Here is a 25,482-nt window from a genome sequence, read left to right as displayed (position 1 = left end):
CCTAGCTTATTGTTGATTGAACGGGTGGTCCACAGGATGGGTGGGTTAGTTAGTTGGTTGGTTGGTTGGCAGGTACAATGGTTGTTTGATTTGCTTGTTGGTTTGATGGTCAGTTAATCAGGACAGTTGGTTGGATTTTGTTATTGTTTTTTGTGATTGGTAGAGTTCAGCAACTTTAAAGCTTTGGACCAATACATTTGTTTATCCCCAGACAAAGAAAGGCAAATTTAGATGAGGTGATAGGAGATTTTTGTGTCTGGGTTAAGACAAAAGGCAGACACACAACAAGATTTCTACAAAAAAAATAGCTATGCTGGAGAAAGTGAGGACATTTTTTATTTCCTTATTTTTTTGCAATGCTGTTTGCAGCTAAGCTCACTGTTTATTGAACATTTAATTGAATATTTACCTTCTCTCGCTTCCTCTCTCTTACTATTCCCATTTTTTTTTTTTTTAACTTTTCAGTCCTGCCAAACCTCTGCCTTACAAACGGTCACTGAATATTTAGAGAATAAACTACAACCATAAAATCCAAACTAAAAACCTCAGATAAAAAGACTAGTCATGTTCCCAGGTCATGGGGACACTGTTTGACATTTTAAACACAAAACAGGACAATGCACCAATGTGTACTACACTGACCATAGTTTCCCTAGAGATGAAGTTCTTTCATTATGAGACTACTGGAGAAAAATGACTCTTTTTGTTGTTTCTAGTAATATAAAATTGCATGGCATGTGATTAATCTCAAAGATATTTAACTTTCAAACAGGCCTGGACCCTGCTGGACCCATGTTTAAAGGAGCGGACACCTATAGCCGGTTGGACCCTTCTGACGCTCAGTTTGTGGATGCCATCCACACCGATTCTGACTGTGAGAAAACTTTAACTTAACCTGCAAGTTTATTTCCATCACTAACATGGCTTAGACCACTTACTGTTGTTGTAACTACATGAAAACCCTTAGAAAGCATCATCGACAGATCAGCCAGGCTGATGACTTCTGTTTTTTTCTCATTACTGGAAATTATGAACAAAGAGCAACTGTGGAACTGTAACATTACGCTTTACTAAGGCACACAAAGATATAAATGTGCTTTTGTTTGAGTTTGAGGTGTGATAAAACACATTGGATTCACAAATTATTCAAAATGCCTGAAGTCATCAAAGATTTCAGAGACTAATGTTCTCAAGAACAATCAAACCTCCTCTTTCAAGTGTCCCAGTGCCACTGGCAGCCATGCACGCCCTAGTCATCACACTGCCGCCACTGTGTTTTACAGATGATGTGGGGTTTTTTGGATCATGAGCTGTTCCGCGCTTTCTCCATACTTTTTTCTTGACATCATTCTAATAGAAGTTGGACTTGGTTTCATCTTTCCAAAGAGTATTTTTCCAGAATTGTGCTGGCTTTTTTAAGATTTTGTTTTTTAGCAAAGTCCATTCTAGTACTTTTGTTCTTGAGGCTTATGTGTGGCTTGCACCTTGCAGTGAATCCATTGTATTTACTTTTGTGCAGTCTTCTCTTTGGATATCGATATTTCAACCTGCTGGAGTGTGTTGTTCACTTGGTTGGCTGTTGTTGAGGGGTTTCTCTTCACCATGGAAATGATTCTGCGATCATCTACCACTGTTGTCTTCTGTGGACGTCCAGGTCTTTGTGCATTGCTGAGGTCACCAGTGCTTTCTTTGTGTTGCTGTTCACAGCACAATCTTCCAAATGCAAGCACCACACATCAAATCAACTCCAGGCCTTTTATCGTTTTATCTGCTTAATTGATAATGACATAACGAAGGAACTGCCTAAACCTGCCCGTGAAATAGCCTTTGAGTCAATTGTTCAAATTACTTTTGGTCTCTTTAAAAAGAGACTGCCACATGTTAAGGAGCTGAAACTCTCAATCCCGTTTGAATGCGGATACCCTCAAATAAAGGCTTAGAGTATACATATTACATCCATGTCCATGTTTCAGCAAACAGGTAAAAAAAACAGAACTTGTGTCAGTGTCCAAATATATATGAAATATGCGGCATTTATTTTTTTCAAACCAAGCTTGATTTTTTTAGCTCTAAAAAATCGATCAGACCAATCAGAACACTGCATTTGTCAACAAGTGTGCTGTAACTCAAAGTGCACACCAGTACTGAATATCCAAATAGTAAAATAATACTATTTTACTTCAGACACGCAGCTAGACACTGCTCCAGGTCTGCCAGCTCTGAGATTATTTCTCTGCCTCCTCAGATGTGGTCCCAGTTCTGCCAGCAAGAGTTCAAACTGGCCAACATGAAATATGTACAAAAACTATCCAACCCTGCTACTGCTTTGGGAACTGGATGAACCCAGAATGTCTCATCATGGCTTGATATTGACTTTATTTTTTTGTCACAATTGATTTTTTTTAGGGTGAATTTTCTGTAAAAACAAAACCCATTCAGTGTGTGAGTGTGTGTGTGTGTGTGTGTGTGTGTGTGTGTGTGTGTACGTTACGCAACAAAATCTGCATTTCACATTGTTTTTTCACAATACATTGTTGTGTAATGGTCTTAACACACATGCATGCATGCTTATTTATCCCCAGCATTGTTGCAACTACTCACTTTCAGACCCTCCTGTCTCTGGACAGCTAGACATAAAGTGATTTCTGGTATTTGCCAAAAAATGATTGTACGTATTTAATCAGTTGTAAATTACTTGTTGGCCTATTATCTGTGAAACATATGTCAAACATATCTCTCATGAATGATCTCAATTAACAGCCATTTTAAGGCAGAAAGAACATTTTGTCATCAAGTAGAAGCTACAGTCAGTTTTTGGTAAAGCAACTTTAACATTCATAAATAAAATATATGTAAAATTCTCATTGATATTAAAAATGTGTTTTTCAAGAGAGATCAGGCCAAGAGGGCAGCAGAAACTACAACAAATATAACAGATATAAAGATATTTTAAGTTGCCAAAAAAGACTGGACTGATTATAAGGTAGAACACAGTATGTACAATAACACAGTCATAAAGATACTTGCAAAACAGATCATTTCTTTACTTTATATATAACACCTTTTGTAAATTCTGTTGACTGCAGACTATTTATGAATATAAGCAAAGATATTAGGTGTAAAACATGTGCACATACACACACAGAGTTACTAGAAATCACTTTTTCGCACAACACCAGCTAACAGTTGAGTTTAGCTAAGTATACGCTAAGTATACTAGCTAAGCTAGGTTTGAGTTTCCTAAAAATCACACTTTACCTCTGATAAACAGTTTGATTACATTCTCGCATCCTATGAGACTTTGTTCACTCATGTGTCCAACAGTGTTACATTCACTTCAAAGAAAGTTTCACTAATAACAGCTAACAGAGACTAACGGTAGCAAATAGTAGCTAACAGCAGCAAAACCAGCAAACACTTCCGCATATCTTTACCAACTCACCTCACTCACCACTCTATTTTTTCTTGGTCTAATAAAATGTCCTAAAAAGAGTGTATTATTAGTTCATTGGAAGTCTTTTGTATTCATTAACACTTGTATTAAAGCTGATAAAATCACATTGTGTTTATACCTGAAATTTTGTTTGCAGTGCAATGTTGCAACAAATTGCTGACAGTTTTCTTCTGTATCAGATTTTGGCATCTCCATCCCTGTTGGCCATGTGGACTTCTTTCTGAATGGAGGGAAGGACCAGATTGGATGTGGTCGCTCCAGGTTTGACTCAAGTAAGTTCAAGACCCACTGAAACAAAAACCAGAAGAGAGCAGGGAACTAGAAGGAAAGGAGCTCTTTTTTTGTTGTTTTCACATTGGTGTCTTTCGTCCTTGCTTTTTTGCCCTCGGAAGTTATAAATGAAATTCCAATTACAGATGAGTAGATTTTGAGCAGAGCCAGTTTTTCGTCTGGAAATTTTTTTCCATTACTTTAATGAGATTCTCTGGACATCTGTCTCCCTTAGTAGTTCTATATTTTGTCAGGTTTTTTGTATTTTTTAGTGTACAGTTATGTGATATGTGACCACATGAGGGCGCTGGACGTCTACATCAGCGCGCTGAACAGCTCGTGCCCGTTAATGGGGATCCCGTGCTCCAACTATGAGGACTTCCTGAACGGACGCTGTATGGACTGCCACGTCTTCAGGGGGAAATGTCCAGTAATAGGTAATAACACGTGGGTGACCACCTGCAGCACACAGACTGCTGCTGCTCCCTTTCATCAGCTGCTGTTAGTTTCTAACTATCCTGTGTCTTACTGTGAAAAGCTGTGAGTGCATATTTTGGGAGTGTCATTTATCTCTCTACAATAAAAACGTTTCTCAGCTCGAGATTAATATGACACTGAGTTATAAGTTATATTAATAGTCCTGCAGCCTATAGTGCTGCCTCATTAGTTTTACAAGACTTGCTGCTGTCAGTGGTTCTTCCATTCTATTGCAAAACACTTGTTCCAACAATACAGTCTATTAACTATAAAGTAAATCTTCCTTAAGTATTTATAAAGTTGTTATGGCATCTCACTTAAAGTAAACTGGATGGGTTCCTTTTTGCTTCCACCTCCAGTAGATGTGGTATGAGACTACCACTGTCACATGTCAGCTTTTGACAGCGTCTTATCGTTTCAGCTTAAGATACTTCTACATACTCATACCGACATAGTTAATGCACGTGAAATTACTTTTGATTCATTCCTTTTGATTATGTGTGTTCCAGGTTTATCAGAAAACAGTGGGATATCTATATCTCCCATTCCCAAAGAGCAGAAACTATTCCTCCTCACAACTTCTTCACAGCCATATTGTGGTGAGTGTTGCAGTGTATTTGTGAGACGGGGGAATTTTTAAGTTTTTTCTTAAAAAGAAATGTTATTTTCTTGTATCTCCTGTTAAGAAAAATGTTCAACTCTGAGTAGTTTGAATGACGTTCATCAGACTTAACCTCTCGTCACTGCACAAAGAAGGCAGCTAACTTAAGAAATTGTTTAATCGGTTATGCAGTCTGATTCTTCCCTACCAACCCACCAATAGCAAGATTTCCTCTTTCTGCTAAACCAACACGGTTTAACAATTCCTGTTTTACCGTACTTTAAAATGAAATTTTTCCCACTGTTCCCCTGAGCAGCTCACCACATCCTGGTGGAGTTAGAAGTTTCTAAACTGGATAAGAGTGCTGAGATTGAAGTGACTCTGACAGATGAAACCCTGGAAACAAAGCAGATCCTCAGGCTGTAAGTATCATACACATCTCTCATTGCCTACATCCTAATGAACTTACTCTTTAAAGTTAATGAACAGTATAGTGTGTACGGTTGGATGTACTGTATTCAGTTCCATGCCTAAAAAGAGCAAATAAAAAAATTACCAAAACTCATCACTAGCAGAAAAATCAGACTTTAAAATGTCTGCATTCAAGATCTGAATCCCTGAACATGCACTTTATTTGGTAAAGTACATCAACCGTTTCGGCGTCCCCCAGAAAGCCTCTGTTCTTGGTGTTCCGGATCCCACATGAGGTGACTGCATCATGTAGGTTTTGTACCTGTGCATCCTTGCTGCAGATCTCAACTTCTGTTACTTCCCGAAGTGTCCTTCTGAATTCAGAGCAGGTTATGGTCTCATGAGCATGTCACTTTCATGAAACCCATTTGAGAAAGTAGCCTTTTGCTTTGTGATGTTTAGCATTATCCTGCTGGAAGCTGCCATTAGAAGATGATAAGTTGGGGCTATATAATGATACACATGTAGGCTGATGGTTGTAGTACTGCTTATTTGGTATCAAGAGGCTCAAAGGGGTGTTTACAGAGACTAAAAGACAGTGATGAATATTATTATTAGTAGTAGTTTTCATACCAGTTTGCAGGTACATTAAATTGAATAGGAATGTATTACAAGTAATTTCTTGTAAGCAATTTTTGTGTTTTGTTTTGTTTTTTTTACCAGAAAAGTTGAGTGGGTAGTTTTTATTTTAGCAGATGTACTGTATGTGTAAAGGCTCTGCCAGATGCAGAGTACTGTGCCAGAAAAGTTCAGATGGGAAAAGTGTCTTTGCACATGTTTTCAGAGCACAAGTTTATTGAGTTTAGTCTTTTTTTTTTTAGTAAATCTGAAAAATGGCACCACGGTTTTTTTTAGCTGTGCAGTGACTTCCCAGTATGATAAATGTGATTGTGTGAAAGCGCCTGTCTCGTCTTATGTGGTTTATTATTTTCACGCACAGTGTATGTGTGTATTACAGTCAGACAGATACAACAGTGTACAGGACGGTGATGGCTCACTCTACCCCCCGGTGTGAAATCAACTCCATCAGGCTGACAAACACAGGAGCTCGCTTCTACAGACAGGGAGAGATCCACGTCAAGTCTGTCTGTGTGACTGAGTTTCCCGCTCTCAGGTAGGACGCAGACACTACATGCACATAAATACAGTTCAGTTCAGCCCCCAGCTCCTATTCTCATTGAAACAAATACTGGAGTGCTTTTTTATATGCTTATATGTTCTGTAGCACATGAAAAGTCAAAAACAACATTTACCAATGAATTTTAACAAGGCAAGATTTACAGGCAAACACCTGTATGCTGAGTATATGCTACAATTGCTTATTCCATCCATCCTTTCCATTTTCATAACTGCTTATTAGGGTCATCGGGGGGCTGGAGTCTATCCCTGCTGTCTTTGGATGATAAATTTGCCAAAATATGTAAACAAACAGCTTCAGTTTGTTGTTATTGCAGTTTCCTGTTACAGTACTTTGGACAAACTGAAGCAAATGTTGCTGCAATGAGTCAATGAAGGTATAGTTTTCAGCAATATATGCTGTTGTTTTGTCACCCAAAGCCTTACAGCAAATTGCTCTACAGAAATGCCAGCGATGGTGTTCTCTCTTTAAGGTAATTAAAAAACAGGGTAAACGGACATACTAGAGAATAGTAGCAGGTCTTTCAGCTGTTTAATGTGCCAATCCTGCAGTCTGCTGAAAAGGTTATGTCATAATATGAGAGACAGTTGAAACCAGACCATGCCAGTAACACACAGTGTTGTCCAAAAGACAATGTAAAATCCATTCATTCTGTGCTTTTTGTCCCACCCATAGGTTGGCATAAACCTGAAATGACCCTTTTAGAGTACTTTACAGAGCATTACTGTGCCTCAGAGATCACCAGTGGGTGGCCTTCTCTTTGTGATCAGTGGCTGCAATTTGAGTTAGTTGAGCTCAGATCAAATCTAATGTTTTGCAGAAAGTGTGAATTTGGCCAGTATCAAAAATGTGCTTAAAGTTGCTAAAATAGTTCTTTATTTCACTTCGGGGAGTGTAGCGAGCTGACCACATGATTCACGATTGCGCCATCTCGTCTCTCACCCCAGTGTTTCCTGTTTATCTCGCCTCTCTTTCTATGAACAAAAAAGGCTAACAGGCCAACATTAATCATCCTAAAAATCAATATTTGGACACTGACACCATGTTTGTAATTTTGCCTCTGTACACCACCACAAGGGACTTTAAATCAATCAAGGTATGATTATATTGTTGAAGACTTAGAGCCATTTTCAGAAGCTGAAAAGTAATTGGACAAACTAACATAATTTTAAATATAAGGACTGTTTTTAATACTCTATGACAGGGGTCTGCAACCTTTTACACCCAAAGAGCCACTTGGACCCGGTTTCCACGCAAAAGAAAACACTGGGAGCCGCAAATACTTTTTGACATCTAAAATGAAGATAACACTGTATATATTGTTTTTTATCTTTATGCTTTGTGTGAACAACTAAGGTGTGCTGCTTATGAAATCCATGAAGTGCTACAGAGAAAATTAAATTATATTTTTGTAATCAACACATTTTGAACTCTTAAAGAAATATAACAAAAGGAAAGACACCCAGCTGAATGATCCATGTAGCAAACAAAAACTGTTGTCAGCCGCCACCCTTATATCGCCTTTGGGCTGTTGGAGCCTTGACCTGACTCTTAAAAAATAATTTGAAAAAAGCACTATGCTGCTGAAAAATGAAAAATAGATATTTGCAAAATTCTGCCTAAATATGTATTTTACCTGGTTAATGCGGGGGGGGGGGGCGTGGTTTGCAGCGCCGCTGCAGGGGAGGCGGACACACCTGAGCGACACCCGCAATCACGCCTCGCTGCCTTTACGTCTGCGCTATCTGTGCTGTTGGTGGTGTATGTCGGGCTGTGAGCTGAAAAGCTACAGCCGGCTGTATGCGTACAGGAACCGTGTGTGAAAAGTGCTCAATAAAGAGATGCTCAAAAGCATGCTCATGCAAACATCGTCGGGTCTGCCGTGATTTGTTTACAGTGGGACTTCTGCTCCTGAACCTCTGCGCACAGAGTCCGCAAATCGGGGCTATACGAAGTCAGTTTATGCAGGACTGTCATCTGTCAGGCGTGAGCGGTGTTTGTCTTTAACATAGTTCACGGTGGAGAACAGCTGCTGACATAATGTGGATTCGAAGATCCATAATTGGCCTACCTGGGGTTGAAAGTCTCGATAAATGCACGGCGTTTCGGCGGGTACACCGGCTTCCGCGAGTGTGACTCTTATTTTGAGCGATGAAAAAATAATAGAATATAATTGTATTTTTATATTTCAATATCACAATAACCTTCCAATTTAGAACTACAAGTTAAAAAGAACTAACATAAATAAAATACACTTCAGCTAAATACTTCTAATTTATTTGCCCAAACCACGCGGAGCCGCACTACAAGGACTAAAGAGCCGCGGGTTGCCGACCCCTGCTCTATGAAAATCCTTTGTAGTCAATGACTGCCTAAAGTGTAGGACTCATGGACATTACCAAAGCTGTTTTCCTGCCTACAGCTACCTTGAGATGCTGCTTCTTTGTGAGTGCCTTTGCATTTAGTTTTATCTTCAGTAACTGAAAAGCACGATCTGGTCATGCTACAGAGTCTACAGAACTGTGCAGACTCTTTCAGATGTTTTTCTAATCGGTCTAATCTGGCCTCACTGTTCCTGACTATAATCAGTGGTTTGCACCTTTTTTGTATTTCCATTCATGAAGGTCAACTTTGACAGTTATGTGCAGGTGCGCATGCGCTGTCAAAATAAAAGACGTGCACCAGATAAGAAGTCGCAACGCACGTTTGCGTACATATAAAAGGCCCTGTTTTTGTCCGCTAGAGTGGGATTTTCACGGCATACTCTGCACCACATCTCTGTGCATTCATCATTTGTTTGAAGCCAGCTCACCTCCTGCAACCACTTTTCCGAGAATACGCGCTTCTTTTGCGGTTCGGACTCCTTCTGGCATTTCTTTGGAGGTGGAGGAACACCAAAGTAATTGCTCAAAGGAGCTTGCTTCTTCGACATCTTTAAGAGTTCTGAACAAATGTCTGTCCTCCTCCAGAAAATCTTATGTACGCAAACGCGCGTTGCAACTTCTTATCTGGTGCGCGTCTTTTATTTTGACAGCGCAGGTGCACCTGCGGACCACTTATGTGCACCCCTGGTTAAGTGTCTACCTCCCTGAGAGTGTTCTTGACTCAGATGTTTTTCTTTACCTTGATAATAATTTTCCAGTCATCTACTTCTTCTGTCTTCCATGGTCTTTTGCTGGTACTGCTGATTGGGCAGTGAAGTCCTCCTTTATTTGTTTAAGGTCATTTCTAAAAAATTTTCTTTCTTCTTCAAATTTTCAAATGCTAGACTGGCGAGCTGTCCAGGGTGCACCCCGCTTCTCTCCCTATGACAGCTGGTATGCTGGGATAGTCTCCAGGATCTGCTTAATTTGTCATGGAGTTATAGGAAACAGGGCTCATTTGGCCATAAAAACTGTTTATCAATTGTCCAGTTACTTTTGAGCCTCAGAAAATGGGGACTGCATATAAAAATGTCAGTGAGTCCTAAACAGCTACTGGATTCTTACAATGAATATGGTACATATATTCATTTGGAATAAAGTCTGTTTTGCACAAGTGTGGGTGTTTTTGTTTTTTTTCTTTCAGGCGCAAAGATCCTCTGTGTGTGAACAACATCAACATCAGACGGGGAGCTCCGTGGTCCCACGACCTTGTGCAGTTGTGTGACTTCTAAAGAGAAAGATCTCCTCGACAACAATTGAAAAGTGCATAGTGTGCAGCAATGTGGCTTATGAAGATACTAACACTGAGATGGTTTCACATTTTTATACCTTGTTTAATTTTGAGAAAATATCATTGGAGTTCAACCTCAGGGGGCAGAGCCAAAGACTCACATTTAATTCAGAAGAAGCAGCCTTTCCCTGAACTTCTAAGTGACATAATGCTGTTCAGGCACTTTTGCTAATCGTTAGATTTTCTAACATCATGACTAAAACTGGGGGGAAAAAAAGGTTATTTACATTATCAGAATTTCCGGTACAATATTATTACTATTATAATTATCTTTCTTTTTTGTCATTCAGAGTTTGCCTATGCTCACTAAAGCGTTGAGAAGTGTTTATGAAACCAAACAGTCTGGTTTCACATCCTAATCCCTTGTTTTTTGTTCTTTTAGCAATAAATGCAGCAACAAACTCTTAACCCTGTCTGTCTTTTCTCCTGATTTCAGGGCTAAAAGGATTTGTCCTTTTGTGCTGAGGTGAATCTGTGTGTACTTTGACTTTTTTGGGGTGGAACATAAATCATTTTGAGCATCATCACAGTGCTACATAGTGCAGTCGGGACAGATATGACAGGAAGCTAACAGTCAGAAAATAACTTAAATCATCTGGAGAAATCTTGGCCCCATGAAAGAATGTTTTCTAAATACTTAGACTTCATTTTAGTCTCATCACTCATCACTTTTGAATTCAATAACACACAAATCCCGTGATTCACATTATGCCCATGTATTAAACACAACAATGTTTAAAAACATTTTTAAAAAATCAGGCTTCTAATATATATCACCAGAGAACATGTAAAAGGATGACTTTGGTAATCTGATCACTAATCTAAACATGACACATCAAAACATTGCAGTGAAATGATAGAAGACAACAGAACCAGTTGGCAGGTTTTGTACATAAAATGTTCCAGACAGGTCTGAAAAGATCAAGGATACAAAGCCAAATGCTTTCCAGAGCTTGAAGGAAGAACATTTGATTGTAATGTACATCTGCCAACGTTAAGCTGTCTCATAACTTTAAATAGCTTTGACAAAACATGTTTTAAACCAGACCCAGAAAATGTGCAGCAACCTTCCTACATTACATCAACATTAATTATTATTATTATTTGTGAAGCAAATTTCAAAAGTGAAATGTAACATTAAATCACGTGAAAATCAAATCTGAATAAAAAACAGTTCCAATCTGAAATATAAGCAAATTTAGTCACATAATATGAAATGACATTTCAGACATTAAATGTGCTGGTAGGTAACAAAGTGAAGACTGCCTGTCCTCAGTTCTACAGTGCCAATCAATATGATAGTGTAAATATGATTTCATTTGGGGCCTAATTCATACATGAGGACATGTTGGTAAAATATCAGCAAGATAGTATGTCTACTGGAGAGATGCTTCTCTGAGTCTTTTAATTTGTTAAATATTTGATTTTATAGTCTACTGTATTTAAAATGTTAAAGGCAGATTTCAGACTCTTGGTAGAGAGGCCATGAAAGATCTCTGCACTGCAGCTGAAGAAAACACCAGCAAATGGAAAAATGCAGCAAAAGCACAAATAACACAATGGAAGCGCTAATTAGCATTAGCAAAACAAACAAAAAATGAAGTGGAAAAACACAACAAAAGCTTCCCAAAACAATTAAAAAAACTAACAAAATAGTGTTTTTGGAAGACATTAAAGTGACAGAAAAGCTAACAGTCAACGGCTATTAGCAAACATGTTGCTACAGTATTACATGAATCATGCAATTAAAACACACATTACCTGGATCATTTTCTCCCTCACAACAGAAATAAATTCTTGTTCGCTGAAGAGATTTACCGATGAAACATTTTTCAGTGGGGTCAGTAACATCGCAAGCAAAATAATACCAGAAGGCCCAAATTGAGATTCACTAACTTAGCTATAATTGCATTAAACGCTAATTAGCTTAAAAATATTAATTGTGAAGCACAATTTTGGCTGTTCCACATACACAATTGACCATGTCCACCGCGTACTGTGGCCGTAGGATCACTGCAAAATTTTACAACAAAATAACCGGCATACACTGAACCTGACTTCTGCTGATCTATGGCTAATAGCAAACATGTATCTACAGTACTGTATGAAGCATGCGATTACAACACATTACCTTCCAACTTTTCTCCCTCACAACACAAATAAATGTTCCGCTTTCTTTAAACGAGTCTCAGTGCAATCCTTCATCTTTAGGTTTCTGTCACTTTAACAAATTGTCTCCCAAAAAACACTTATGTTGTGAGATTTTGTTTTTTTCTACTTTAATATCTGTTGAGTTTTATTCACTTCATTCATGATTTATTCAACTTCTGTGTCTTTTTATGCTTTTTGTAGCATTTTTCTATTTGCCAGTGTTGTCTTAGGTTGTAGGTCATTTACACTCTCAGGGTCACTGTATCTTGGGATATTTTGGCCTAAAGGCCTAAAGACTAAATGGTAACAAGGAAAATGTTAACACTCCGAAATAATATGTCAAACTGTTAAAAGGTGTCAGTAAAGTTCGTTCTATGACTTAAATTTTAATTCAAAATAAATGTTAAGAATTTATATTCTTCATACTCAGGACTGAAGAACAGGAACAGAGAAGGAGGAGGAGATGGTGTCATAGTGACTTGCAACACATTCATAGTGTTAACAAAGTGTTTCCAGGAGAGACGTCTCACAGTTTAGGGGTTTCAGTGGGAGCCAGCGGCGCTCTGACCCTCTGGAATCGAGGCGGTAGATTCCCATCACCTCCTGCAAAGCCAACATCAAAGCTTAAATTTAGTTCCATTAAGTTAAGATGGATGTGATCTTGCAGCAAACTCGTGTCCACACCAACCTCCTGATTGCATTACAGATAAGGAAAACATGTTGCGCTCCTATAAAGTGAAACAGTAATAAGTAGCAAACTAGAGATACTCTTGTAACAGGACCCACCAATCGTCACCTTTGGCTTTCGTTTCGATGTAAGCTACACAGATGTAACAGTTCTTGCATAGATGAGATGAAATCTGTCTCAGTGTGTGCCAAAATACTCAAAGCTACCTTTGTAGTTCCTTGTATAGTGTCCTCAGGAAACACTCATTTAAATTGGAGTTTTACTGATAGTCAGCAGTTTGTTACTTGTAGGATATGAGAACATATTTCCAAGTTTAACTTTGTCCAGACAAGGTGGGCCCCTCTATGCTGGGTCCTGGCCATGTTTTGTTTTGTTTTTTAATGCAGCCGGTGCAGTTTTTCAAGGACTGTCAAGGATGACACATTAATTGAATTACCCTCCCCCCCCCTTGTTTTTATAGGTTCAAAAGCTTCCTTGTCACTGACTCTTACCCACCTCCAATTTATATTTTATATTTTCTCATTAATTGCAAGAAAAGTTGTCAATATTTGATTGAGGTTTTCAGATCACAATCTTTGTTACTGATGCCCCAAGTGTTTCTTTTCTGTGATACCCAAGGTCGTCCAATCTGGTGCTACAGTTTTGCAGTACAAAGAGAAACTGTGGCACTAAGTCAGGGATGTCCAACTCCAGGCCTCGAGGCCCGGTGTCCTGCAGGTTTTAGATGTGTCCTTGATCCATCACAGCTGATTTAAATGGCTAAATTACCTCCTCAACATGTCTTGAAGTTCTCCAGAGGCCTGATAATGAACTAATCATTAGATTCAGGTGTGTTGACCCAGGGTGAGATCTAAAACCTGTAGGGACATCAGCCCTTGAGGCCTGGAGTTCCCCACCCCTGCTGTAAGGAGTCATGGGTGCAGAACCAAACTGAGATCCCCTAGGTTGGTTATAATTTCATTAAATGCTAATTAACTTAACTATATAGAATTGACTGTGTGCACCCTATGATCACTGCACTAGCTGCCTTGATGCCCTTATCATGTAGGTTATAAAACAAAATAACGGGCATGCATTAAACCTTTCCATTTGTCTAGGTTCAAAAGCAGGGGTGGGGAACTCCAGGCCTCGAGGGCCGGTGTCCTGCAGGTTTTAGATCTCACCCTGGGTCAACACACCTGAATCAAATGATTAGTTCATTATCAGGCCTCTGGAGAACTTCAAGACATGTTGAGGAGGTAATTTAGCCATTTAAATAAGTTGTGTTGGATCAAGGACACATCTAAAACCTGCAGGACACCGGGCCTCAAGGTCTGGAGTTCCCCACCCCTGTTCAAAAGGTTGTTGACCCTTTTCCCTCTTGAATACTTGAGTGGACGTTTAGCACTGACACTCTCAAGCCACTACTGTGCTTGCCTGTAAATAGCCAGACACTACACTGCAAATATCTGCAGTATACTTGTTCTGTGTTCATATTATTAATGTCATGAATGTGAGTGTTGAATGCTGGTCACTGCCTGCTGTGATTCAGAGGAGCAGACGGCTTGTGTTTTTCTTCAGTTCCATTTCAGAGTTTACGGTTGCTCATCCACTCACACACAAACCCACAGATGCGATGACTATGATACATTTGCGTGCAAGAAGAGGATTTCTTTTCTTGTAGTGTCCTGATTTGTGAAATTTTGTGAGCATATGATTGCTTGTCCACCCTGCTTTGAAGTCATTGACTCCAATCTGAACTGAGAGGTATGCTGCAGCTATGACAGATTTGACCTGCTGCTTCACAGCTGCTGTGCAACCCAAGCCTGACACTGACTCCACTCTCCAGCTGTGAAATGTGATCCTCCACCTGTGATTGGGCAGGGCAGACAGAGAGATGGAGGGGAGGGCTGAACAGATAAGCAGACAGAAAGCCAAAGGGTGGGGACACTGGATTAATAGCATGGCACTGAATTTTCTGAACATCCCCTAAATTTACAAGCTCTAATCCTCGTCAGATAAGGACACAGCTGGTGCCTGCCCAACCTCAACAAAGCCTCATCATCATGTAATGAGACAGATGAGACAGGAAAGAAACAATTCCCCACAGACACACACACACGGAAAATACACCCACAGGGCCCGATCAACTGTCTACAACCACAGTGGGCCCACTCTATGTTCATTTGTTAAAGTGTTTTCACTATTTACAGAGAGCAAGTTTAACTCTGCTAACTGTGCCAAGCATAACTGTAAGCATGTGAGCAGCGTGGCCAAAGCACACTAATGCAGAGCAGCTGGCATGGAGGGATTTCTGATTTTAAAGCATGGTTTGAAAATGGGATAATAATCCAGATAACCCTCAAGCTGAGGAGACCAGCAGAAAAGAATTCCAGCCACCATTTAATGGCAATCTACCATGAGCATGAACTAGTTAGGAAGTTTTTAACAAAAAAATTACAAGTGCAGTGATTAGTCAGATTTATTGTATATGTTGAAAACTTTTAAATGCAAAAGCATTCCTCTCAAGATAAATGAAATAAGGGAAAAAGAGTCAACTTTAGAGCAAAAATGACCTTTTAGATCACCTGTTTCGCTAGTGCTGGATGATGTGATGGTGCATTGAACAAATGTTGGCTAAATTAAGCGATCCAAACTATTAACTGTGTGCTAGCTGTAATTCAAATTTTTTTTCTAATTGATAAGCCTTCAATTTGACCTAATCTTAGCACATTTGCTAATAATGCACATGTATCTATTTAATAATAGAAAAACTTGTCCAGTTGTGAAGGAATTACAGACCTTTGATTTGATTTGAAGTTTAAGTAGATGCATCTTCACTTCAATTTCCAAGCTTCTGTTTCTGAGGTCAAAAAAATGAACTTTGAACCTCATAAATGTGATTTTCTTTTTAGCATATTCTTAGGTCATATATACACATACTTTCCACCTATGTACTTTAATACAAAAGAATATATATATAATACAAAGTCTTATATGTATAACTTTATGTGTAAAACTTTTATGCACTTTCAAAGTGAAAGTGTTTATTATTCCCTTCCCTTCAGTATGTTAATGATATAATTATCAACAATAATATTATAATTTGTTACTAATCTGTGAACATCTATTCTGAATATTGGATGGCTGAGACGTGTCAGATTTTATATAATTAACCTTTTAATATGTATGTTTTTGGGTCATTTGAGCTGTTATTTGATCTGTCATAATGTAAATAAGGTAAAATTAAAACCACATTAATTCTTGTTAAATGCAGTGGAAACGGATATACTTAAAATGAATGTACAGCCAAAACAAACACTCAAATGGACTCATATTTTTATTCTGAGACTGTACTAGAGTAGATTTTCCCTGTTTACACTTCAAAATAATTCATATTTATAGTTGTGGTCAGAAGTTTACATACACTCAACATGGGCATGATGTCGAGGCGGGTGTGAACTGGTATTTTTCCAGGGTAGAATAGCTCTTTAACGTCTTTACAAAACAAGAGTTGGATGGATTGTTTTTTGTTTTGTTTTTGTTTCTCTAATCAACATATGGTCAAAAGTATACATGCACCGTTTACTAATATTTGGTTAAATGTTAAAAGTTTAATCTCAACCAGATGCTTTTGGTAGCCATCAACAAGCTTCTTGCATAAAACTATGTGGATATGTGACCACTCTTCTCAGCAGACTTCGTAGAGTTCATTGAAATTGGTTGGTGTCTTGGCACAGACCCAGTTTTTAAGTGTACTCAACAAATTTCAAAAAGGTTGAGGTCAAGGCTTTGGGAAAGCTATTCCAGAAACTTAATGGAGCAATTTCTAAACAACTGCAGATTCCAGGATCATCAGTTCAAAGAACAGTACCAAAGTACAAGCTGTTCCCCTTTTTCAAGTTACAGAGCACTTTGAGTGCTCAAGTGAAAGTGGAAGCAATATATAAGAACCAGACCATTTATTCAATTCATCATGTTGCCAAGCTTTGGAAGTAAACCGCAAACTGTTAACCAACTTCCTCTCATCTCAAGGTAAGGGTCATAACCAAGAAAGAAGCCTTGCTCCAAAATCAGCTTGACTGAAATTTGCAGCTTCTCACATAAACAAGCCAAAGTTTTATGTTCGGACGAGCCAAAGATTGAACTATTTTTCCCACAGTGATGAGGTATGTTTACAGGAGTCGCAAGGTTTTCAAACCTAAAAACACTATACCAACTGTCAACCATGATGGTTGGACCATCATGTTCCGTGACTGTTTTGCGGCTACATTGCACAAAGTGGATGGAATAATGAACAAGGAAGAGTATCTCCAGATTCTTCAACTTCACCTCAAATCAGGTGTTGGAAGGGATAAATCAGGCTAACGTTAAGTTTCTGGAATGGGTTTCTCAAGTTCTCAACCTCAACTCTGTTGAAAATTTGTGAACTATGCTTAATGGTCAGTTGCATGCCAGGATATTAAGCAATTTAAAGTCGGCCAGAAAGGTGGTCAAATACCCAACCAGAACTGTGCCAGAAGCTTGTCAATGGGTTATATGTATCCAAAAGTCCAAAATTCAAAGTTGTGCACCCAATTCTCGTTTTTTATCATCATTAAAGATGTGTGCTGTACAATCATTCCACCCTGGAAAAAGAAAAAGAAAAAAAAATCAAGCCCAAAATGACCATGCCAATATGCCCATGATGCCTGGATATAAACTTTAGAATTCAGTTCAGTTTTATTTTTATATGGAACCAAATCACAACACACAACCATCTCAAGGCGCTTTATCTTGAAAGTTAAAGACTCTATAAAAATACAAATACATGTATATCCTTGTATCTTTCACTGGGCCTTTGTGCAGCCCCTCAGTTCATCCGCGCTCTGAAACAAGTCGTTTTAGTGCCTGACTGGCTACTACTCACAAATAGAAGGTTTAAACAGCACATGGGTGGGACTACAATAACCATATTATGAATATGTCCTCTCTTTGACATCATAAAGATCCACGATGGGTAAAACTTCTTGGCCTCAACTTTTGACTCACAAGGATTACTTGATGACTTTATCATTTGAAACTTGTTTAATAAGAGCATCCACCATCTACCAACATATATATGACAAAAAAAAGGAGTAAGAGTAATAGGTCCACTAATGTTGAATAAAATAATGATTATATTAATTATCATATCAGTCATTATCATTATGATAATGATTAATATGATTATATTGCAACACAAAGCCGGGTTAGTAAGAAATGTGCACCACAAGCCTTCCATGCACACACACCACCCCATGCAACTCTTCGCCCAGGTGCGGTACTTACATGTAGCTTAAGTGGTGCCCCCGTGTGTTAGCTCCAACACCCTCCCTCTCTACCTCAAATATTCCCTCTCACTGCCATAATCCGTTAAGGAGCCCGCCACATCAGCAAAGTCCTCCAGGACCAGGCTGGTGGAGTCCTCACCAATGGGCAGCTCCGGGTCAAACGCCCAGGAAGGGTGATAAGGGTCATGCAAGGGTTCATCCACGGCTGTCTTCATTGGTCCCTGAGGTTTAGGCTGGAGAGGCTGAGGTTTAGGTCTGTCAGGCATCTGGTAGGTGAGCTCTGGGTCTTGGCACTGCTGTTCAGTTTGTTGCTCCCTGGCAGGGCCTCCATCGCTGCCGCTGCCACCCTCACTGCCCTGTGAGGCAGGAGCTAGCACGTGGTAGAGGCTTGGCAGGCGGATGTCCAACAGCACGCCACTTTTGATGTAGAGCTTGTTGTTAAGGTTGTAGAGCTTTTCGGCAATGTCGTGTCCCAGCATTACAGAGAAGAGACGGGCGATGTAGCGATCCTTTGATATCAGCATGTAGAGGCGGCGGCGACGCCATGAGATGTAACGGGAATCTTCCTCTGCTGTCAGGGTCACCTGGGCAGAATGAATGACACACCATACTATCAGTGTATAAAAGAGGCACTTTAGAACCTTTGACCACTAGCAGCAGCGTGGAACAATGTCATTAGAGGCTGGCTCTGGTTTTGCTTGCAAGCACTGGAGCAATAGCCTCACCGACATATTCTCATTCCCAAAGCACCACATACTGGCATTTGCTTAGAAGCAAAGCACTGACAAAGCCTCCGGGTAAAATAAATGTAAAAAAAAAAAAGAAAAGAAAAAGTGTAAGTGCCTGAAACCTCAATTCTTTTTAATGACCATCAGGGGGCGACACTTAGTTGCAAAGAGAGTCCAGTTGCACAGAAGTCTGTAAGAAAATGGACGTGTTTCAGATTTGTTTGGTGGGCCTGAGAGGTCAAACGCACTGCAACCTAAGAAAACACCAGCAAACAGAAGAACGCTACCAAAGCACACAAAACACGAGACAAGTGATACTGAAGAAACATCTTTGCTATTAGTCGTTTAGTGTTAGCCTGTTCTGTCACTGATGCTGTGATTAATTCAACTTAATTCAGCTTCCTTTGTCTTTTGTGTGCGTTCGGAGTGTTTTTCTATTTGATGGCGTTTTCTTCGGTTGCAGTGCGTTTCATCTTTCAGAGTCACCGTAGCTTTGTGACTTTTTTTAGGAGTTAATCATTTTGTAAACTAATGTCACATTTAAAGTAGAATAAATAATAGGTATGCTTCATTTGTGGCTAACTCGTTATTGATAAGTTGGATGCGAGTATTCTTCGGTTCCTCGGTCAGCACCACCCCGATCTTATGACTTGTGCTTTAAAGAACGAAACAAAAAAACAAGTCAATATTTATCAAAATCTAATACATAAATCAACAGTCACACTAACTATCTTATAATAACTACACAGCTGGTCACTTTGTGAATTATATTGAGTTTATGGACTACTCTGAGCCTGCTAAATGGGTAATTGTGTTAAAATGTCACACTGAGAGTTCCTCACCAAGCTCCTGTATCTGATGAGCTGCGAATAAGATCTCCCTTGCCACTCTACTTCATTCATTGACAGTTTGGTTTGTAATGTAACTTTGAAGGTTAAAAAAAAAAGCTACTAGATGTAATTAGTAAAATATAACTATTTATTACAAGTGCTATTATAATTGTTTTATGGTGGATTAAAATGATCAGTGTATTTGCTGATACTTTTAAATATAAAAGTAAATTAAATATCTTTTGGTTTTAAACTGTTGATCTAATGAAATAATGTCCTCATGGTGACATTTATTATATTTTACTGTTTTGTAACATTTTAAACACAATAAATTTAAAAAACAAAACTGCAAATTAAATGATAACGAAAGCAGCCCATACATCTCTACTTGTATTAGTCCACCTCATCAGATGGACCACCCTCCCTGTCTGAAAGCCCCTTAAAACTAAAGCACCACCTAAATATCCAACAAGATCTCGAGGCCTTGTTTCTACTTTAACTGAACCAATCAAATGCAATAGGATATGTGAAAGACAAGAGGACAACTGCTTTTCCCTGTTCAGCTTATCAGTTAGATGCTGAGTGTGATAGCCGGCAACAAAAGACAACTTGATATCCACTTCTGGTTCCTCCTTCAAGCTCATTCAGTGACAGCATTTCAAGTTGATTTTACTTCCACACCTGAGATTTACAGTATTAAGCAGAAACTGCATCAGTGTCCTGTACTCGGTTGTTGATCAGTGGTCATAACAATTTCTGCAATCAGCATCAATAAACTGACCTCACAGCCCATTGTTGTTCAGTGATGCTAGTGTTAGTCATTATGCAAATGTACAGCTGGGGACACCTGCAGTCAGATGAGACTGAAGAAGTCACTTGGATGAATGATGAAACGTTTCTCCCGCTAAAAAATGCCAAGTCCCGGTGGACAGAATCAGCTTTTTGGGATTTCCTTACCTGGATGATTGAGCATGCATAAAGACACTGTACCTGGAACTTTCCCTCCTCGTTTGGTCTCAGAGACTCCCACTCGGGAGAGTCGAGGAACTGGTGTCGGTGGATGTAATGCAGAAACTGGCCCTCCAAAGACACGTTGATCCTGAGACAGAGAACGAGAGATACAAGGTTAAAAAGGGAAACGGGATTAAGAAGTGATAATGACAGCAGAGAGAGTTGGAGGTCACAGCAGGTCTAAGACGCTGGAGGTGGATATGGGCAGAAATACCTGTCGCAGAGAAGCTACAGGACTTTAGTGGACTGAGGTTAAGTATGTGATTGCTAATCAAATGAAGTAAGTTTTCAAATAGGTTGAGAAAAAGGACCTATCCTGTCCTGAGGTTTCTTGCAGATGATAGCATGAGCTACTCCTATTCAGATTTGAATTCAAGTCATTCCCACATGTGCTGCGGCACCACTACTACTTTGTTTGTTTTTTAAAAAATTAACACATAATTGTTTAATTTCAAGGACCAATTATTTCTCTATGCACGACAGCTTTATAGTGTTACTTGAAAAGTTTGTTTTGTTCTTCATTCACTGTAGGCTGAACGTGTTCATATCAATGATGGGACTAGCTTATATATTCGGTCATCTGACTAAATCTAAAGTCACTACAACCTGATGAGGCCAAGCTAAGGCAGGCCCAGATTACAAAGGCATTTGTATTGGAAAAAGCTGTATCACTGTTATTATATGAATGGATTTCTCTCTAGAGCTTCTTACTGTGTGCTAAAACTGCTAGAAGCATTTATTTAGACACTTCAAAACAATGGGTGTTAATTGCAAGTTATTTGCCAGAGTGTTGTTGCATTAATTACCCTCAAGGCACAACCAAAGGTATTTCAATTGGGGAATCCCATTCTAAAAGTGTCAGTGCACTGCTGGCACTTTGGCATATGTACTATATGGTCCAGATTTTGTGGACACAGCCTTCCTTCAGAGTTCTGTTTCCTTGATTTGATTTGATTAACTTGCACAAATGTTGTTGTTCCTGAAGGGGAGCAAATACACAAAACCAGGTTCCTAAAACCTGCAAAACTTTTCCAAATCTTCCCAGAAGATGCAGATTAATGTCCACTGTTTTTAAATAAGAGGTCACAATAATTCCGTAGTTATGCAGCCATATGTATTTGGCTGTGGAATACAATCATATCAAGCATCTGGCTTTGAAAAGTACTCATAAATTGCACACATGCTTTCCAACACAATAGTAATAATATGTGTTTCTGGCAAATCAGACAATGCAGATCAATAGAAAAATAAAACAGAAATCTTTGCCAAGAAGTCACAGCGTAAGAAAGGAAACATTTAGCTCATTTGCTCGTAGTTCCAAATTTGGCTTGTAAACTCAGAGCTGTCAGCACCGTGGCCAACATTTAATTTAAGGTAAGAGGAGCAGTCAGTGTCACTCTCCTGTCGGGAGCACAAAGATATCATTTAACCAGCTGGCAGTGAGCAGGGGGACGGCACACCGGTGAGTCACAGACAAAAATACTCTGTTTACAACATTTCTCTTGTGTAGCTTCCAGGACTGTGAGATCTAATGCAGCTCTGCTTTGAGGATGTTTGGAGGAAGAGGACAGAGTTCCTTTGACGGTTATGTACTGCCAACAGTCTCAGAGTCATTAATTAAGTTTACTTTTAAATATTTATGGGGGTTTTTTTTCCAGTATTTGAAAAATGTAAGCCTGCGGTATAAATTGATATACTTTAAGCACCTTCTGCTTCATTAATTCAGTCTGTGACAGCACTCTTATTAACTTTGCCTACTAGAGTGACATTAATATCTCAGCACACAGGAGCTGTGGCAGTATGTGGACATGTCTGCACAACAATGCAAAGCACTCATGCAGATTGTGTCTGCATGCATTTGAGTTTCTACATCGAAAAGAAAGAATACTAGAGTATCTTTGCCATTGTCAGCCTGCATGTGCATATAGGCCCAATAATAAAGGTGCAAAGTTATTGTTTTTAACATCACTGTTGGTTAGGGTGCTCGGTGTTTTTAATTAACAGACAAAACTACTGTATTGTTTTATTATCATTGCCCTCATTTTCATAATTTTTTACTAACCAGCGAGGAGCTTTAAGCAGATAAATTCCAAACAAAAAAACAAAGAAAAAGGAGAAGAAATCAGAGCTTGAAAAATAGTGAAAATTGTATTCTAATGGATGTTATTGTTGTTCCATGGCAAGAGGCTCTGTAACTGGGCAAAGGCTCAGTCACACTGGATTAAAATTAGAACAGCAACCTCAGTGCAACTGGAAATTGGTAGCTGCCCTTTGATTACATTAAAGAGACTGATTGCAAGTAGTTGCACAGACCAAATGGTCAACCACTTTTGAATGCAAGGTGAATGCACAGGTCACCTGGTGGAAGGCAACCTGTCTCAACACAGCTACAGTCCAGCTCTGACTGACTGCAGTCACTCAGATTCATTAGAGAAAGTTTGCAAATCGTTGCCTTCTAATTTATAAATGCAGACAAACTGCCAACAGTTTGCAATTAGTCTGAGTCAGCTTATATATATATATATATATATATATATATATAAGCTGACTCAGACTATTCCAATATATTTTTAAAAAAAGACCACTGAGACCCTATATCATTTTGGGATTTTTGCTGATTCTTCATATTTAATTGCCATATTATCACGGACCGACTGCTCAATTGCCATTTTATTGGTATATTGCTTGATTTGCAACTGGTTTCAGCTGATTGCAGGTGGTCACCATCTTTAGAGCAACCGTTTCAAAGACAGTGAGACTGCAAGTTCATTGCACACAGCTATGGTAGTTTTGGTCAGACTCATGGTCTCCAACGTGTTCCCTATATCAGCCTCAGTGTTGGTGTCTGCAGCTTATTTCCACTTTTAAAAAGTGCTTTACCTACAAGTATTTTTCTTTTATCACGCAGGTGTTTTGGGATTCACAGAATCCTCGATGCAACACAATACAATACAATCCATGCTAACAATCACTCGACAACACTACTACAGCTATCCAAAATCGAAGATATGAATACCACTAAAAAAAAGTAAAAGCAGTAGCTATGTGTGTATTCACAACATTTTGAGATGGTGTGTTTGTATTCTTATGTATGAATATTACTAATGTTTCAGTTCTTTTAATTAGTTCTCTGATTAGCTTTTTCCTGCTGTTTGCCACTTCATTAGCCTGACTTTTCTGTAAAACACCCCCACCAGGAGTCATAAAGCAGGGATCTTGGCAAGTCAAAGTGGTGCCTCACAAGACAATATAATAAAATGTACTGCTACAAGTGTTTTACATGTGTTTTACGGACACAGTTGAGGTTGCGTGCCATCTTCTTGGAGATGTGTGTCAAAGTGTAATTGTCTGCGCACACAGACACACACACAAACACATTGCCCACTCACTCACCTTCCAGAAAGCAGAAAGGAGAGCTGGTCAATGGGGGTCTTTCCCTCCACAGCATAAGTCTCTCCTGCTTTCAGCTCCAGCACCTTGTTCTCAAAAGCCTTTGCAATCTCCTTGAACACCTGGACAGGCACGCCCAGGGGCAGGTAGACCGCCTGGTAGAGGGAGGCCAGCTCCTCACCTCGTATGCCCTCCTGGTGCAGCCGGTAAAGGAGGTGACAGAGCTGAAGCAAGCAGACCAGTAGTAGAAGCAGGTTCCAGGTGAAGACATCCAGGCCGCACACTGTAAGCAATCCCCACAGAAGGAGACACAGGAAACCGGGACAAAGGAAGCCGAAGATGAAGAGGCACCCGTAGGCCCCGCTTCCTCCCATGTAGCCCAGAAAGAGGATGGTGTTACCCAACTGGTAGATGGCTCCCTCTGTGTTGTTGCTCCAGCCATCGCAGAGAGGGGGAAAGAGCAGGCTGTCCAGCAGGCTAGAGTTGTCTGCACTCATGTTTAAATCTTTTCGAATAAGTTCTGGAAAGGCTCTTGGTGCACAAAGCAAAGTTTGTTTGTTTTGTGGGGTTTTTTAAGAAGGGACCAATAACACTTGTTATCCACTCAAACTCAGTGCTGTTTCTGTCCTATTACTAGATCATCTGTTTGGATTACAGCTTGATTAAAAATAAACAGCCTGATACTGACCAAAAATGTCAGATGTAATTGTTTGTTCCCTTGGCGTGCAGCGGCAGAAAATTCTTCACCGTGAAGATGTTATCACAACTCTATTTGTTGCAGAAACACAGCTGGAATGGGTTTCCTCTGTTTCTTCTCCTCTCATCATGCGTCCCTTCCTCTCTCCTCTGGCTTCTCGCCCCGTCTTTCCCTTCCAAGTTTTCCCGTAGTCTTTCTTGCTGTGCTTTTCTGTCTCTTTTTCTCACCCTCTGGCCTGCACTGTAGAGCCAACAGCTGGAAGAGAAAAGGATAAGGGAGGCGAGGGGGGGGAGTCGATAGGGCCCTAGAAGGATAACCATGTTTGGAATTGAAACCCAAGGAGGACAGAGTGGCAGACAGAAAGCAGGCCTGCTACTTAACATAACAGAAAGAGAGAAAGAGAGCACAAGAGAGAGACAGAGAGGGGGAGAGGGAGGCAGGAAACAGGAGGGACAAGAGGGACTATAACAAGTAGTATCTCAGAGAGACTCACAAAGTGTCACCCACTTTTTTTTTATCCGACAAAGAAGTTCCTCCAGGGGGGTTCAGAGTTTCACACAGGCTTCACTGA

At 39.6% G+C, this 25,482-nt stretch overlaps 2 protein-coding genes across 5 annotated transcripts in view; one reads left to right on the top strand and one right to left on the bottom strand.

Annotated features, from left to right (window-relative positions):
• pla1a (phospholipase A1 member A) overlaps positions 1-10,327 on the top strand; it is a 13,788-nt gene extending 3,461 nt beyond the window's left edge. Inside the window, exons 5-11 of one of the 2 annotated variants that reach the window (XM_013264977.3) lie at positions 773-874; positions 3,634-3,726; positions 3,979-4,161; positions 4,711-4,800; positions 5,119-5,224; positions 6,232-6,387; positions 9,979-10,327. In XM_013264977.3, the coding sequence (XP_013120431.1) occupies positions 773-874; positions 3,634-3,726; positions 3,979-4,161; positions 4,711-4,800; positions 5,119-5,224; positions 6,232-6,387; positions 9,979-10,066 (818 nt within the window). In that variant the 3' untranslated portion in view covers positions 10,067-10,327. The remainder of the gene's footprint in view (positions 1-772; positions 875-3,633; positions 3,727-3,978; positions 4,162-4,710; positions 4,801-5,118; positions 5,225-6,231; positions 6,388-9,978) is intronic. The other variant, XM_003456601.5, reaches the window with a different exon arrangement.
• popdc2 (popeye domain cAMP effector 2) lies at positions 10,189-25,482 on the bottom strand. Of its 3 annotated transcripts, XM_025903534.1 has the most exons (5): positions 25,419-25,482; positions 24,218-25,215; positions 20,804-20,912; positions 18,254-18,839; positions 10,189-12,879 (listed from the first exon to the last, which is right to left on the bottom strand). In XM_025903534.1, exons 2-4 carry the CDS (start codon positions 24,709-24,711, stop codon positions 18,303-18,305), a joined length of 1,140 nt encoding a protein of 379 aa, XP_025759319.1. In that variant the 5' UTR covers positions 24,712-25,215; positions 25,419-25,482; the 3' UTR covers positions 10,189-12,879; positions 18,254-18,302. The 3 variants fall into 3 exon arrangements, with proteins under 3 accessions (XP_025759319.1, XP_013120432.1, XP_003456650.2); XM_013264978.3 differs by lacking the exon at positions 25,419-25,482 and having other exon boundaries at positions 24,218-25,284; XM_003456602.5 differs by lacking the exon at positions 25,419-25,482 and having other exon boundaries at positions 18,395-18,839; positions 24,218-25,283.

Source organism: Oreochromis niloticus, linkage group LG16 (assembly GCF_001858045.2).
Source record: "Oreochromis niloticus isolate F11D_XX linkage group LG16, O_niloticus_UMD_NMBU, whole genome shotgun sequence".
Classification (NCBI taxonomy): domain Eukaryota; kingdom Metazoa; phylum Chordata; class Actinopteri; order Cichliformes; family Cichlidae; genus Oreochromis; species Oreochromis niloticus.
This window is presented reverse-complemented; position numbering and strand designations above follow the sequence as displayed.

Coding starts and splice junctions, on each gene's coding strand:
- popdc2 (XM_025903534.1), bottom strand. CDS start 24,711: ATGAGTGCAGACAACTCTAGCCTGCTGGACAGCCTGCTCTTTCCCCCT. Junction 20,913..24,217: donor TCCTTTCTGCTTTCTGGAAG/GTGAGTGAGTGG, acceptor TCTCTGTCTCAG/GATCAACGTGTCTTTGGAGG. Junction 18,840..20,803: donor ACGAGGAGGGAAAGTTCCAG/GTACAGTGTCTT, acceptor CATTCTGCCCAG/GTGACCCTGACAGCAGAGGA.